This window comes from Bombus fervidus, chromosome 18, assembly GCF_041682495.2.
Source record: "Bombus fervidus isolate BK054 chromosome 18, iyBomFerv1, whole genome shotgun sequence".
Lineage (NCBI taxonomy): Eukaryota > Metazoa > Arthropoda > Insecta > Hymenoptera > Apidae > Bombus > Bombus fervidus.
Window position 1 is genome coordinate 4,596,973 of NC_091534.1, and position 15,351 is coordinate 4,612,323.

At 29.1% G+C, this 15,351-nt stretch overlaps 3 protein-coding genes and 1 non-coding gene across 7 annotated transcripts in view; 2 read left to right on the forward strand and 2 right to left on the reverse strand.

Annotated features, from left to right (window-relative positions):
- LOC139996450 (fatty acyl-CoA reductase 1-like) overlaps nt 1-15,351 on the forward strand; it is a 294,969-nt gene that overhangs the window by 102,149 nt on the left and 177,469 nt on the right. The window lies entirely within an intron of this gene.
- On the forward strand, nt 816-934 carry LOC139996767 (5S ribosomal RNA). The gene has a single exon (XR_011802350.1). It is a non-coding gene; the product is annotated as a 5S ribosomal RNA (ribosomal RNA).
- Nucleotides 7,061-9,916, reverse strand: LOC139996479 (PHD finger-like domain-containing protein 5A). Of its 2 annotated transcripts, none has more exons than XM_072020857.1 (3): nt 9,775-9,916; nt 8,988-9,178; nt 7,061-7,218 (listed from the first exon to the last, which is right to left on the reverse strand). In XM_072020857.1, the coding sequence occupies exons 1-3, from the start codon at nt 9,824-9,826 to the stop codon at nt 7,129-7,131; spliced, it is 333 nt and encodes a 110-aa protein (XP_071876958.1). In that variant the 5' UTR covers nt 9,827-9,916; the 3' UTR covers nt 7,061-7,128. The 2 variants fall into 2 exon arrangements, with proteins under 2 accessions (XP_071876958.1, XP_073968252.1); XM_074112151.1 differs by lacking the exon at nt 9,775-9,916 and adding an exon at nt 9,249-9,437.
- Nucleotides 10,754-13,990, reverse strand: LOC139996445 (protein claret segregational). Of its 2 annotated transcripts, none has more exons than XM_072020808.1 (5): nt 13,749-13,963; nt 12,430-13,430; nt 12,037-12,334; nt 11,655-11,929; nt 10,754-11,566 (listed from the first exon to the last, which is right to left on the reverse strand). In XM_072020808.1, exons 2-5 carry the CDS (start codon nt 13,428-13,430, stop codon nt 11,146-11,148), a joined length of 1,995 nt encoding a protein of 664 aa, XP_071876909.1. In that variant the 5' UTR covers nt 13,749-13,963; the 3' UTR covers nt 10,754-11,145. The 2 variants fall into 2 exon arrangements, with proteins under 2 accessions (XP_071876909.1, XP_071876908.1); XM_072020807.1 differs by having other exon boundaries at nt 10,755-11,566; nt 13,829-13,990.

Here is a 15,351-nt window from a genome sequence, read left to right on the forward strand (position 1 = left end):
AGAAAAATAGGGATCAAAACCATACTCTACGAGGAAAACTTAAACGGACAGACCCCAGACACCAGGTGGAGATGCAACATGGCCCTCCCTCTAAAAGACACTAAAGACAATCACAGAAAAAACACAAAAAATATTGGTGGATACCAAATCCATAATAAAACAAGAGAGAAAACCATTAAATCGACAAAATTCAATTCTGCCTCCGTACAACCTAGATGTAAACTTTGTAAATATTGTAAATAAACCTATTTAACACCCCCTTCCCCCTCATCCCCCCCCCCCAAAGTCCCAGAGTACACAAAAAGTAGACTACCGAAGCGTCCTGTTTTTGCGGCTAAGTTTTCAGGACAAAAACAACAACCAAAAACAAGAACACAGAAGCTCCGCTCCCCAGCGGCTTAAATCCAGGAACCCAACACAAGAATGAAAACTCAAAAAATTGTAAAAACTCCGATGCATAATACAGCATGACTACGTCGTACCGTCGCGTATCGGTACTTTTGCCTAACACATCTTATTATAATTCATAATTTATTGTGAATTACTCAGATGTAATAAAAAAAATCTTGGTATAATAAAAAAAAAAAAGAAAAAGTCTCGTTTTGCACAAAGATAACGTAAATCTAAAAAATAAATTCGGCTTCCTTAACAATCAATGTTTAATAATCTATACTCTAAGTATCAAGAAATTGCAATGTTTTAGTATTACGCAATCATTACCATACATTATATCATTCTCATTTTTTCACACTCTAGTTTCTTTAAATATTCTATTTTTTGAATATCAAAGACTAATAAGAAAACCGGTTATATCAGCCAACGCTCATACCGCGATGAATGCACTCGTTCTCGTCCGATCACGAAAGTTAAGCATCGCTGGGCACGGATAGTACTTAGATGGGTGACCGCTTGGGAACTCCGTGTGGTGTTGGTTTTTTTTATTTTTCCAATATTTTTTACTTTCCTTGACAATTAATTTTTAATAATCCATTATCTAAGTATCGAGAAAAAGAAATGTTTTATTATTACACGACTATTTACCATGCATTATGTCATTCTTTCATAGACGTACAAATAAATTAGTGCATGTTTTAAAATCTACAAAATGGTTGTTCTTATAATATCTGATATTTAATTCTTTAGATTTACGAAATGGATATTAGTAAAATATTCGAAATTTGATCTTAAGAATATTCGTAGGACTTTCGGGAGAGATGTTCCTAGAACATCCAAAATTTTAGTTCTAAAAATATTTGTAAAACTTAAGAAATGGGTGTTGCTAGGACATGCAAAATTTAAGTCTTGCAAACATCTTGGGAATGTTCACAATGGACATAGGATGTTCGAATATAAACTTAACATGAAACGGACGCCTTTTGGATGTACGGTGCAATCTAGAAATAGTTCACATCAAAATGTAATTATTTAACAATTATAGTCACGTATGATTAACCCAGGCATCAGAAAATTAGGATACGTGAAGGTTGTGCTGCTGTGATACCAGAAATGTTGAGTAAAATGCGATTATTTTCTTGTCGCAGCATTACGAAATATTCACATGTGAGAAGCTATCATTTGGAACATGTGCTTAAGACTGAAATAGTTTTGAACATTGTAAATAAAAAAAACATTGCAATAATATTGCAGTCGAAAAGATATACAGCAGAATCTCAATTATCCGAACTAATTAGGAGGCAACAATGTTCACATAATGGAATTTTCGAATAATAAAACAGTTAGTTTCTTCCTCTTTATCTTTAAAAAGATTTATCTTTGTAAATTCATCTCTGTTCTATGTATTTTAAAAAAGAACACAAATTATGATAATAGCAATACACATAATGAAATTAAATAAAAAGACATTAATCTTTGAAAGCTTATCTTTGTTCTATGTATTTAAAAAAGAACATAAGTATCAATAATAGTAATACAAGGAATGAAATTAGATATGATACGATTAAAGATATATGAATTCCGGATCTATTTAGCTGCTACATCACACAACTGTTTTAGCAAATTTAATTCGGTAAAATTTCATTCCTTCTGTGTCCCTGTCACAGGGTTATAAAACAATAATAGAATAATATACTAATATTAGTATATTATTATATACTAAATTTTACTAAAGTAAACTAAAATTTACAAAACAATAATAAAACCAATTCGGTCGCACGGAATACCACTATGGGGGGAGGGGGGGAGGCAGTAGCAATGAGTCACGTAAATAAACCAGAGTCGCCTCTAAAAGATATTCAGAACAGTAGTCAACACCTCATGATATGTCAGAAACGAGGACATACACAAAGAATTAAAAATACCAAAGGTCAAAGAAGAAATTAGCAGGTACGCAGAAAAATACAAGGAAAGAACGACAACACATCCAAACTAGCTATCTGCTAAAGCGAGCAAAACTCTCATAGAAAGAAGACTAAAAAGAAAACACACCACTGACCTCACTACAGAAATAAAAAAGTCAAACTCGAAGTTATTTACTCGAACAGTCAAACACGTGTTATTTAGCAATTAGGTTAACAAAATGTACCAAATATCCAGCTGAACAAATTGTAAAGTACAAATTAAATAATAAAAAGAAAAAAATGTGTCGCATACAGCGCTCGAATTTATTCCGAATAATTAATCTCTCACTGTTATGCCAACTTCACTGTTACCAGTGAAGGAGCAGTTTATTCGTTTTGAATCTTTTGATGTTCTCTTTCATTGCTTGACAACTTAAAATAGTAAATAGGTGCTGTTTTGGTTAAACCATCTTTGGAATATTCTCTATCGAATGATTCGAGTTCAATTTAAATCGGTGCAATAGTTTTTAAGTTATAACCGAACGAACATAAAAGTACTTTGCACTTTATATATGTATATATGTACATGTATATGTATACCAGAGATAAAGATGTTGCGAAATTTGAAACCTATACTGAGGCCCTTGACTGTTGGCTCTGTTGGTTATAGACAATATAAGTTAGAAGATGTAATAATTCCGGTTTTAATAATTGCGTAATGTAATTAATTTTTATCTGAGGAAGACACGTCTATATTTTGGACTGAAATTTTAAAAACTAACCGTTAACAATCATTAAGCTGTTTAACAATTAAACTATTAAACAAAAGAAAATAATATCAGCATCTTTTATACATATTTATATATAAATAAATGGTTGCTGTGTCCTTTTCCCATTTATATTGCAGTCTATGTATAAAGAAATTTATTTTCAATACGTTGAATAACTTTTGCTGTCATATACTACGCACATGCATTTATTTCTCATAATAATCCAACAGGCACAAATAGAAATTTTGTACGTACATTTTTTGATGAAGTTTCGAAATAGTCCAATAAAAAAAATTCTAATTTGTCCTTAGAATTCATAAATCGATGAATTCGCAATATAATGTCAAATAGACAAGTTAGTCAATTCTCGATTTAAGATAAAGACTTTTCCTGAAATTGATACACTGAAGAATTTATTTTATACATTTATTAGGGTTTTTAACAGAAACTGTGGAAAATTTGTTTAAAACGTTATTGGGTATACTAACAAGAACTGTAAGCGATACAAGCGGAGATATTTCAAAAGAAGACAAAATAAAAGGACAAATAGAAGACTTATTGGACAAACTACCAGAAGAATTTAATATGCTAGAACTTTATAGCAAGGTACTCACTGTCTCACCCTACTACTAATTTTAATGAACTACTTAATAAATCTAAATTTAAAATAAATAGAAATTAATAATTCCCTTTCTCTCTGCCCCCACCTTCGGTGCACACATTGTATAGACCTATAGAGTATACGCGAATTTTAATAATTTAATATTTATAATACTTACATATTTTATTATAATTTGATAATTTAATACAATAATTAAGATAATTTGGCCCAATTCGATATTTGACTCTTTTTCTATAATTAAGAAGATTGCTGATAACAAAAATTTAGGTTATTAGAAACTCTTTAGTTCACATTTTCGTTCCAAATACTTACCTATTAATTAAAAGAATTAAATTAAAGCTTTATTGATATTTGAGCACCGTTACAGACTTATAAAGTCACGCGTTCTTTGGGTACATTCGGTACGTGGTCGGAAATGTTCGGCCTTATTAATATTTAATTGCTTGTAACTGTTTTATTATTAATCGTTGTAGAAAAAAATACGTGTCACATATCTTTCTTTCCTAAATTAATTTACATAATTACTGAATAGAGTGCAAGTACCGAATTCTTGGGAAGTCACCTCTCCCGTTATCTACCATTCCTACTTTTGGTCCCGATCGTTATACATACTGTATACTCAATACTGCATGCTTATTACCTTTAGTTATACTGTTTATCGTGATATATGTAAGAATGCTGCATTTTTATATTATTATATTTTATATCTTTTTTATATATGTAAATAATTTTTATCGTATAAGAGTAATAAAAGATAGATCTCTGTATTTAAAAATTTGAATGTCACGTTCAAGATCAGGTTTCAAGGTCACCGCAATGTCAAGCACACTGGCATATAATATGTTCCCCTTCGTGTTATGCAATTTTTTCTAAAACATCTCGTGACATTCGTGTTTTTCGAGATATTTCAGCGGTTCACGATAAATCAAACACACTGTATATACGTTTACCAGTAAAAAATTGTAATTATTGCGTGTTTTACAAAACACAAAAATTAAAAAAAGAACCAGAATTCTGTTACCTTAGAAAACTCTCTTATTAAAAATCTATCAAAATAAATTACTATTAATAACTGTAACGTTAATTTTAAACTAATAACGACATTAATGAAATATTTAATAGAGATACAAATGACAGAGTGGTTTCAAACTTTTAGCTGGTAATGTATGTGCATTTCATTTAGAAATAAACGGAAACATTCGATAATTACACAAAAGGATCCCATGCACACTTATAGAATTGTCGTTCCCCCTACGGGACCCCTGACGTACCGGAAATCGAATATCGCTGAGACAATGTATCTAGATACTAAATCAAAGCTAAAACTGTTTCATCTTTTACTCTTTCTAAATCATCCTTTTACTAACATATTTGTGAGATCTTTCTGATTAAGATGAATCCAAACAAATAATTAGGATTATATCCACTTATTAATATGCATTTAATTATTATTTATAAACTAAGCAAATATACATATTAGTTAGTTTCATTGGTCACAAATCAAAAATAGAAAATTTAGGTCTTTGAATTAAAGGTCTCAGCTTAGGATTAGGTTGAGGTTAGGTTTAATGTTTGCCGAATGCTTCGACCTCAGTTGCTCTTTTTTTTTCACTCGCATTATCCTTTTCTACGTTGGGCATATCTAAGATCTCAGTTTTTAGAACAGTCTCCATATCCCTATAATTGCAACATTTGAGTTTCGATTTTTGTGCAATTACCGAATGTTCCTTATATGTGTTTCTGGAACCCAATTTCCAAATTATATATTATATAAAATACTTTTAAATATATCATAAAGAAAGAAATCATTGTAGAATTATACCATACGATGAGTGCAATAACAAAGCGACATTCTCCTATAATACCCAAATTACTGTTACAACTCTTGGAACATATTGCCGTGCTTCTTCCATCATCATTAAATCAATTAGAAAATGATCAATTTAAAACTATCGAAATACGACATTAAATTCGAAATTGTTTATATTGAATGGAAATGCTTATAGAAAAAATTATAACTTTTCAAATTTATTGATGATAGATGAAGGAAGTTTCATAATCTTTTGAATTTTCAAACTTTAAATGCTGCTTTGTAATATAATGCCAGACAATTAATTAGTGATCTTTTTTTTGATAGGGAAAATTAACTATCAATCCTGAGATGGAAGATCTACAAAATTATACAATGATGGATGCTGCTCCGTCTTGGACAAAAAGAGCTTACCCTTCAGAATTAGGATTAAACAGTTGGTTCACGGATATGTACACCTACGAGCTTTCGTGTTTCTCTTCCCATCGCTAGCAAATATTGCTCATCTTTGGGCAAGACCTACGAAAGCACGCTTATCCACAGAGAGGTTATCCACAGAGAACACTGTCGCCAATTGACGTATTCGTTCTTGCTTACGATTTCACAAAGTTATTAAAGATAAAACGATTGTTTTCCAAACTTCGAGCTATTAACAATAAAACGATTATTCGCTGTGTTAACCTGTGATTACGACGCAGCCGAAGACGTTGTGCAGGATTACTTCAATGATTGAAAACACTTACGGATTTTCGCATTCCCCCTCCCATTGTTTGCGATTTACCGTTCATCTCTGGGCAAGGTTTGCGAAATCACACAGGTCTCATACAGAGAGGATCATTAAATTTATTTTTGTCCATATTAGATGCCAAAAGCAAGGAAGAATCGTAGAGGTAAGAGTTACCTTAGCAAAAAGCAGTGCCCGAAGTACCGCGTCGTATGCGATGTCCCACAGCAACGGGCCCAACACCGAACCTTGCGGGACACCACGGCACACCGCCCTCCCCATCATTCTTCTGCCCCAATTGTCATATTCTTAACGATGTTATAACCCAGTCGAATTGAAGAAATCTTGTTTATCGAAACCAACTATTTATTTCAAACAACTTTAATCCTCTCCCGTGCCAGTATTCCTGCATATAGCAAGTTAACCGAAACGTGGAATCTATTTGCCAATTGCATTAGACGCTAGTTAACGCTACCCATATGCATGCATTTTATTAATTGAATCATTAAGAGACTACAACGGTTTGGAATCTTTGAATAGTGCAGCGCTTTAGCAAACTGCTACAAGTTTCGAGATTTCACTCAATTGTCGCGAAGAGCAGGACTCTTGGAATAATTCAAGACAGCGCTGCGCTTTAAGTAAATGCAACAAGTTTTTGATTCATTCCTTTCAGTCGTAAGCCTCAACTCGAATAGTGAATAAAACCTGTATATAATGTAGAAAGACCAGATGTAAAATTTTCTTAGAAGTGGCGACCACTTCAACAAAAAGCATTGTATGATCGCGAATTTGAAATTAAGTTTTTAAATTAAAAAGGAGAAATTATTACAATTTTATAAAAAAGTGTTGTTTATTTGTAATATTAGAAATATTTTGTACACGTCAAAAATTGTTGGTACCAGTCCTTATCTTCTTTTGAACCCATATTTTTTCCTTTCATAAAATAGATCAGTCTTTGAACTCCCAAGATTTACGATCTTTGGACAACCATCACGCTGCAACAAACCAAATTTAAAATCTTAATCTATTACTACACATTATAAGACATATATATAAATGTCAGCACATTCTGTCTTCCTTGATATGCTATAACTGTCTACAACTTTTGATTTTATTTAGATCTTTCTTCATATCTTTTTTATGAAAATACTTATCTAAATGAATTAAAATGTAGCCCTCTATATTGTAGTTTTATTACTAGGGTACATAATACTTAGTATAGTAGTGCTGCACAATCTCTATTCTATTGACATTGTCAAAGAAAAAGAATTGATAACATGCTTTAAACAAGATTTAGATGTAAATCCAGCATACTATTTAAAATAAAAGTTATGAATTAATGTATTTATTAAATACATAAACAAGAAAATTATGTAAATATTTCTCCCTTTCTCTCTCTATCTCTTCCTTTCTCACTATCTCCCTCTGTTTGCTAAAGAATATGAATGTTAAATTATAATATATATCATAAATGTCTGTATATTAATGTATAATTTATAGGTAATTAAAAAAAAAAAGATGAAAATTCTGACTACAAAGATATTGTGTTTATGCTATAAAACATATATATTTAATCTCAAATATATGAAAACATTGTACATATAACATTAACAAATTGCTTTTATTAAAAATTGTATAAATTATTTTATAAAATATGAGAAATGTACTATACATTTATTATAATTATATTAATCAGGTTGATCAATGTGCATTTCGAATTTAAACATTACTCAATATAGATAGATTTATTGTAATTCCAGCCCACATGGGGTCAGAGAAATAAACCATACTTTTAAAAGATTGGAGCATTAAATTTATAATTTTTTCTTTAAAAAAGTTGTTTAGATGTTTCCTACTCTTCTGAAAAATCGTAAACAATACTATTGAATTCCTTTTGTTGCCTTTCTTATTTTAAATAAAATAAAAATTTCACAAGATATATATATATATATATATGTATATAAGTTCTGTTAAAATTCACTAACTTCAATATGCTCTCAAGTTAATTAATATGCTTATAAATATAATCATAAATTTATGGTAAAATGAATGATTCTGTTAAACAGTTTATTAAAAATTACAAGAATTAAATTTACTCTTCCTACAGTCTTTATGTGTGCTAGAATTTATCTCCATTTATCTCCCATAGAACATGAAATGGGAATTAATTTAAGTCCTTCTGAATGTAAACCTACATAAAACTAACTGATATTTATAAATAAATTTATAAATAGATATAATCGATTGATATACATATATTGTATACAAATGAAATTGCAGTTCTAAATAAGATAGTTTATATGCGAAGAAATTTTATTTTTATCAAAGTATTTCTTTAAAATCATTTCCATTAGAATATGTTTCCCAGACTATAATTAAACTAATATAATCATTTTTAAAGTTTCTTCATTCCTTACTTTTACTTTATTTTCATTATAACAAAGTAAAGTATTATATACAAAATCTATAAAATAGATACATTAAAAACATTCATTTAATCAATCCATTTAATCATAATCAATTTTTAAATTTTGTCTTTCTTTAAATCTTTTACTATTCAGCTTTTCTTATAAGAATATATAAAAAATTAATTAATATCGTAAACCAGCTTTCAAGTATGACATAAAATGAAAAATAACAAAGATATAAATCACAATAGTTAACAATCTGACCATTTAATAAATCAAATTTTATAATTTTATACTTAAAAATAAAGAACGTAATATATTAAGAACACATATTAAATTCCTTTTTAAAAACATACATCTTTCTCTTGGATTGTACATTCTTTACAATAATAGGCATCAGACACACCAGGTCCACCACAGATAACACATCTCCCTTGATAAGATCCATAATTGCATTCATCACAAATCCGAACCAGAGTACAAGGTCTTACATAAGAATCACAAATTACACATTTACCGTCACATTTCTCGCATAACCTTCCTATTGCTGAAAATAAAAAATTTGGTTTTTATTATAAAAAGTTCAATAATGGACTGTTTTAATTATATATGTATACATGATGTTATTATTATCATATAACAATTGTACGATATTGGTAATATTTTTATATATAAATCTATTTATCCAATAATTGTAATTTTACTTCTTCATTTTATAAATTTCTAGGTAAATAGAGTACAATGTAAATAAAAGGTTAATTTTATAAAAGTTAAGGTAAAAAATTGTATATAGATACATATATCTATACAAGAATTTTGACACATATATTATTAATACATATATATATTGAAAAATTACTGTTATATAATCAACAATGAAGGTACAAACAAGATCTAATTATTTATTAAGGAAGTTTGTTGTTTGTTTATATAACGATATCACTATATATACATATTTCTGATGAAAATATATAGTTAAAATTTGTAAAAATCAAATATTTATTTAAATATGATAGTGATAAAATAATTTCTTTTGTCTTTAAGTAAGAATTTCATTAAAAAATAGTATTCTTAAAACTAATAAAGCAAACTTAACCTAAAATTCAAAATTGCAATTTAACCTAGTACAAGTATAAATCTTACCAACTCCCGGTTGTTTTCTACAAAAAATTAAATCTGGATGATGTTTTGCCATATCACAGAATTAGCAAAATTCTTTTAACGTATACGAAATACGAATTATTGTATGAATCTTTTCGTAACATATGTCACAAGTCAATACATTGGAAAATTCTCAACTTCGTTTACGTTTTATAGTGCGTTTTAAATCGACGACAGTTTCGACAATTTAGCACACATGCGAATAACTGTTTAAGAATGGTATTCAAAATATATAATACTTAACCAAATAATATGGAAATTTTCAATTTTATATTCTTGTCTTATTTAAATATACCTAATTTGATGTAAGATTGTACTAAGGTAATATAATTTGCTTATTACGTATTTTAGCGATTACTTGGGTTCGTTTACATGATTTCGTGCCTGTGTATTATTACTGCACTAATCACCAGAGACTAGAGAATATTAAAAACAGAGGGAATTTTTCTTTATGTTAGAGATGTAGAGACTAGGGAGATTGTCAATCATCAACGTTTAGATGCGAAATTCTGCTAAAAAATGGACACTGAGATTAAGGACCTCTCGTAGTCAACGACTACACTATCAATACGACTCGTTTCGGATGCTGTTGGTAGGAGAAAAGTTTATAAAATAAGCAAGCGGGGGGGGGGGGGCAATGTGCGATCGTGCGACTCTGGCATGTATTAGTAAGCAGTGACATGAAGAAATGTGCGCTCGGCACGGTGCACTGCTAGAGAAAACATACTGCCAGCCATAAGTACATACCAGAGCATTTATTGATATATTATTAATATATATTATTTACGTGCTTTTATTATACACCTATTATTCTATTTGTACTATACATTGTAACAAAACGCTAAATAAAATAAAATTTATTAAAATTATGTAATAAATATAACAAATAAATATATTAGCACCAGCCAATACCTATGGCTGGCAGTGTAGAAAAATGTTTTCCTATTATTTTACATAATAGAATTGTTGCCAAAAAACACAATTAATAAAAAATGTACACGGTTTCGTTTTGCTAAACCGTAAGAGATTGGTTCGAATCAAGTCAGAGACTTTATTTTTACAACGAATATAATAATAGTTCAAAAAAGTTATTTCTTTTAATTATATACAATATCTTTGAAAATATGGAAATTCCAGTTAAACTGAGCGAATATGTAAATTATGTCAGTATTATGGTAATATATTTTATACTGAACTATTTACAGTTTTTGTTACGATTTATAAAAGAAAAAAGTAAAATGACACAAAAGAGGATGTGCGTCTACTATATAAAATAGTCTAAATAATGCTTTTAAAAAATAATGCTTAAAAACACTAAAATCTTGAAGTGTAATAAAAATACTATTTGGTAGTTCATGCGGAGTTTTGTAGCACTAATCGTGTTCTTTTTGCATTACCGGGTTTGCAACTGTTTACACTGCTAGCAAATCTCAATGAATTCAATGTTTCGTTATAACATTCGTCTAAAGGAGATACATTCAGTAACATCAAAGTCTTTGAATTGCCACCCAAAGACGGCATTAATAAATGAGTGAGCTTTGAGTTTCTGTATGGAATATGTTCTTGTTTTTTCAAAAGGGCTAAGATAACGTTGCCCAAGTTTGCTAACGATTTATTAATGTTTTTCGTTTCTGCCAGTCGTACAGATTCTTCCCCTTTCAATCTTTCAGATCCCGCTAGGTCAACTAAATTTAAGTTTCCTATTGAAATCTCCTCTTTTAACTGATGTGTTCCTACAAGCCTTATTCTTGTTACTGAATGTGACCTAGACGACCTAGAAAATTAAATTATGCATTTATTTTTAAGTCTATAGTATTTATACATCCAAGATAGAAAATGCGAATGTGTCTTTATGTGTGTACCGTTCGTTCGATTGAGTAGCCGCAACTGCTCTATTACATTGCGCTGTCAAAAGGCACTCGTGCAATTCTTCAGGGCTATTAATTTCCTGTATTTTCAAATTACTGACATACAAATTGTGTCCCTTACTATCAGCCATTTTGATTTCATGCGTCTTAGCTTGAGAATCAAGCAAGTCAACAATATGCTCATTGTAAATCTCAAGGAAACTAGCTTCTATCCGATATTCCCAACCAAGTAATTGAAATTCTTTCATTTTTTGAAATATATGTCGTACCTGAAATATTAAAAAAAATCATACTATTTTACATTGCAAGTAGTGATAATATATATATTCATATTCAATGTATATATATGTATATTCAATATATGTTCAATGTATACCGTTCTAGGTATCATGCCTTCCATTTCAATACCCGGTAAACCTTCCATAGTATATGTTTTACCAGAACCAGTCTGGCCATATGCAAATACGCAGACATTATATCCCTCTAAAGCAGACTCAACTAACAGGGCTAATTCTTCAAAAATATTTTCCTGGCTAGCAGTTGGTGGGAAAACTTTATCGAAAGAGAACTCTTGCCTGGTTCCTCTCGGTCTTCCGCTACAACTAATTGAATCAGACCCATCAAATTTTCCTACTTCGATAGTGCATTCATCTACAAAGTTGATATTACACATCCTGGAGAAAATAAAATAGACATCATTAAGAAACTGTGCTGTATTTGTGAAAATCAAATATTTATATATATAAATATATATATATAAAATACATACGCTTTTCCAAGTTCACTTGGAGTTCTAGGTCGGACTCTGCAAAATACCCTGATATTTCCTTTCATTTCTTGTATTGCATTATGGAGGACTCTACGATCTTTGTCCATGGTATGAACCAAGGTTTGTAACTCATTTTTAGTTGTATTTAATTCTTTATTTGTTTCTCTTTCAACTTCTAAACTAGCTTTTAGATCCTTTATTATAAATTCATGTTGTGACAGTAATGACTCTTGAGACGAGCATTTTTCTTTAAATTCTGCTAAAATATTTGAAATGCTTTTACATGACTCCTCTGATTCTTTCAAACATTTTGTCAAATTCTCTTTTTCTTCTTGCAATTTATTCATTTCTGCTTTTAATTCCTTGCATTCATTTACTAATGTCTTATTTAAATTTTCATATTCTTCTGCTTTTAGTTTATGTACATTTTCATTTGCCTTTAATGTGTTCATTTGTTCTTGAAGTTCATTATATTTTGCTGAAGATTCTGCATATTTCTGTCGTATATTAGATAACTCATTACTTGTGTGGGCTAATCGTCCCTTTAAGTCCCATTTGGAAGGTTTAGCTGCATTACTGTTGCATTGTACCTTCTGGGCTATGATATTCTGACTAGACTTATTGGTGGTATTATTTCTTAATGTACTACCAACTTGCTGTGTACTTATTTTAGTAGGAGGCTTAGCAAATTGTCTCTTGGTCTCACTATGTGCAATGGCTGCAACAGCTGGTCTTTTCACAGCTCTGGTAGTGATGGAAGACATAGTCTTCGATCTACTAAAAGTTTGTTTAATAGGAGGTTTATTTTCATTTGAACATTTTGCTATATTTATTGTACTTTTGGCTTTTGTCAGTCTTTCAGGAACAGCACTAGAACTTGTATGGGGCAGATCATTTTGGTTTTTTACCATTTTTTGTTTGTCTGTTTCTGTAGCAATGTTTACTGTGCTGTTAATTACTTTTGATAAATTAATTTTTGGCTTTGGCAAGCGTGATTCCATCTAAACATGAAGATCAATTATTTGGATTAAAACAATAATACAAAAAAAAAGAAACTACATGCTTTAAAACATTTAACTCATACCCATACATGCAAAACCAATATTTTCAGTGTATTATTTAATTATTACCAAACTACAACATCCATTAGCAGACAAGCCCCCCTTTACTGTTTATGCTGCCCCAAACCACATTTTATTCAAAACAATAAAACTAATGTAGTTAGTTAAATAGTGGATTATATGAAACTGAAAATATATTATACATGACAAGAAATTTATGTGTACGATTGATATAAACAACTATCTGACAAAACAAACCTCGTTTAACAAAAGAACACAATTAAGTCACTCGTAGTTACACATTTATTAATTATTTGTTTACTTTTAAATTATATTACCTAATTTGTTATATTCGCATACACAAAATCACACTAATAACGTTACTTGTACAGAAAGAAAGAAAGAAACGACAGTTTACTTCACTCCACAGCATTCAAGAGTCGGTTAAGCTGTTAAACAACTGCACTTATTTAAACTTGAATTTGCTTGAGTGTAGCCAATCACAGGAGTATAGTATGAGAGCTGAGAACCAATCATTTGAAGACATAGAAAAGATTTGCCCAATAGTAATCACTGATATATGTATTTATACACGTAAGTCGATACACATATCGATACTTGAATGTGTCGATTCTATTTAATTTTCATTAACAGTTTGAAACTTAAATAACAATAAATAAAGATTATCAGTTGTTCCAAGTTATAATTTTTCGGTTATAAAATTATCAATAGTTAAATATTTTAATCAATAAAAATCACTTTTTCCAGATGAATTAGTAAAATATACATTCAATAACTTTTTGAATATACTTACATTTAAGAAAATAATTTATGATAAGTATATAAAATATGTATTTCAAAATTAAACGATCAGGTTGTAGCAATGTATTTTATGAGTAATTCTAAAAGAAATATTAAATGAGTATAAGTTTGTAACTATTTTATTAAAAATTTTTTAAAAAGATATTCATCAAGTAGTAAATTTCGATATCTAACACTATATATAAAAAAATAAATGTTGTTTCCTTAATTCTCCTAATCTAATTGTTGCTTATTTGAAAACATTGAAAGTTATTGTTAATATATTTTACTTTTTTTATATCTGATGGAAAAATCAGTATTATACTCTAAAAACTTGCAAAAACTACTTAAAGACACTCATTTTTTAAAAAAAGGATAATTTATCGAGAAAACACTCGTGAAATTATAAATGACTAGAGTTTAATTTTAGTTAAATCAATCTTAATTGTCGCTATGAATCTTCCGGATAACCTGGTACATTTATACACAGCTAGTTTATTTAATTTCAGAATACTTTCTATTTTTTTGAAAAGATGTAAATTATGATAATATAGAGTAATTAAGTAAAATATTTCAGTGTGATTTACAAAATTGATATATACATATGAACATATATATTTATATTTCACTAAACAATAATCTTAGTTTCTTATAAAGATTTAATGATCTCATAATAAAAATATTATATTTAAATTTTTATACCTAATTAGTGTATATCCTTGTGAAATTAAACATATATATATATATATATATATATATATATATATATATATATATATATATATATATATATTTAATCATCACAAGTCTTATATTTATTTTATACAAGTATTGTAAATAGATTAGGAATATATTTAGTCTTTGACTATAGATTGAAAATATTTAATTCATCTTTAAATTACTTTTTAATTCATTTAACAAGATCAATCCTATTATCATCTTTTCGCAGGTAACATAGATTTCCAAACATTAGCTATCACTTTTATTATCACCAAGGACTTTGATGCTTAAGTATGCAACATAAATCTGCAAGAAAACGAATTTTTTTTAAACAAAATTT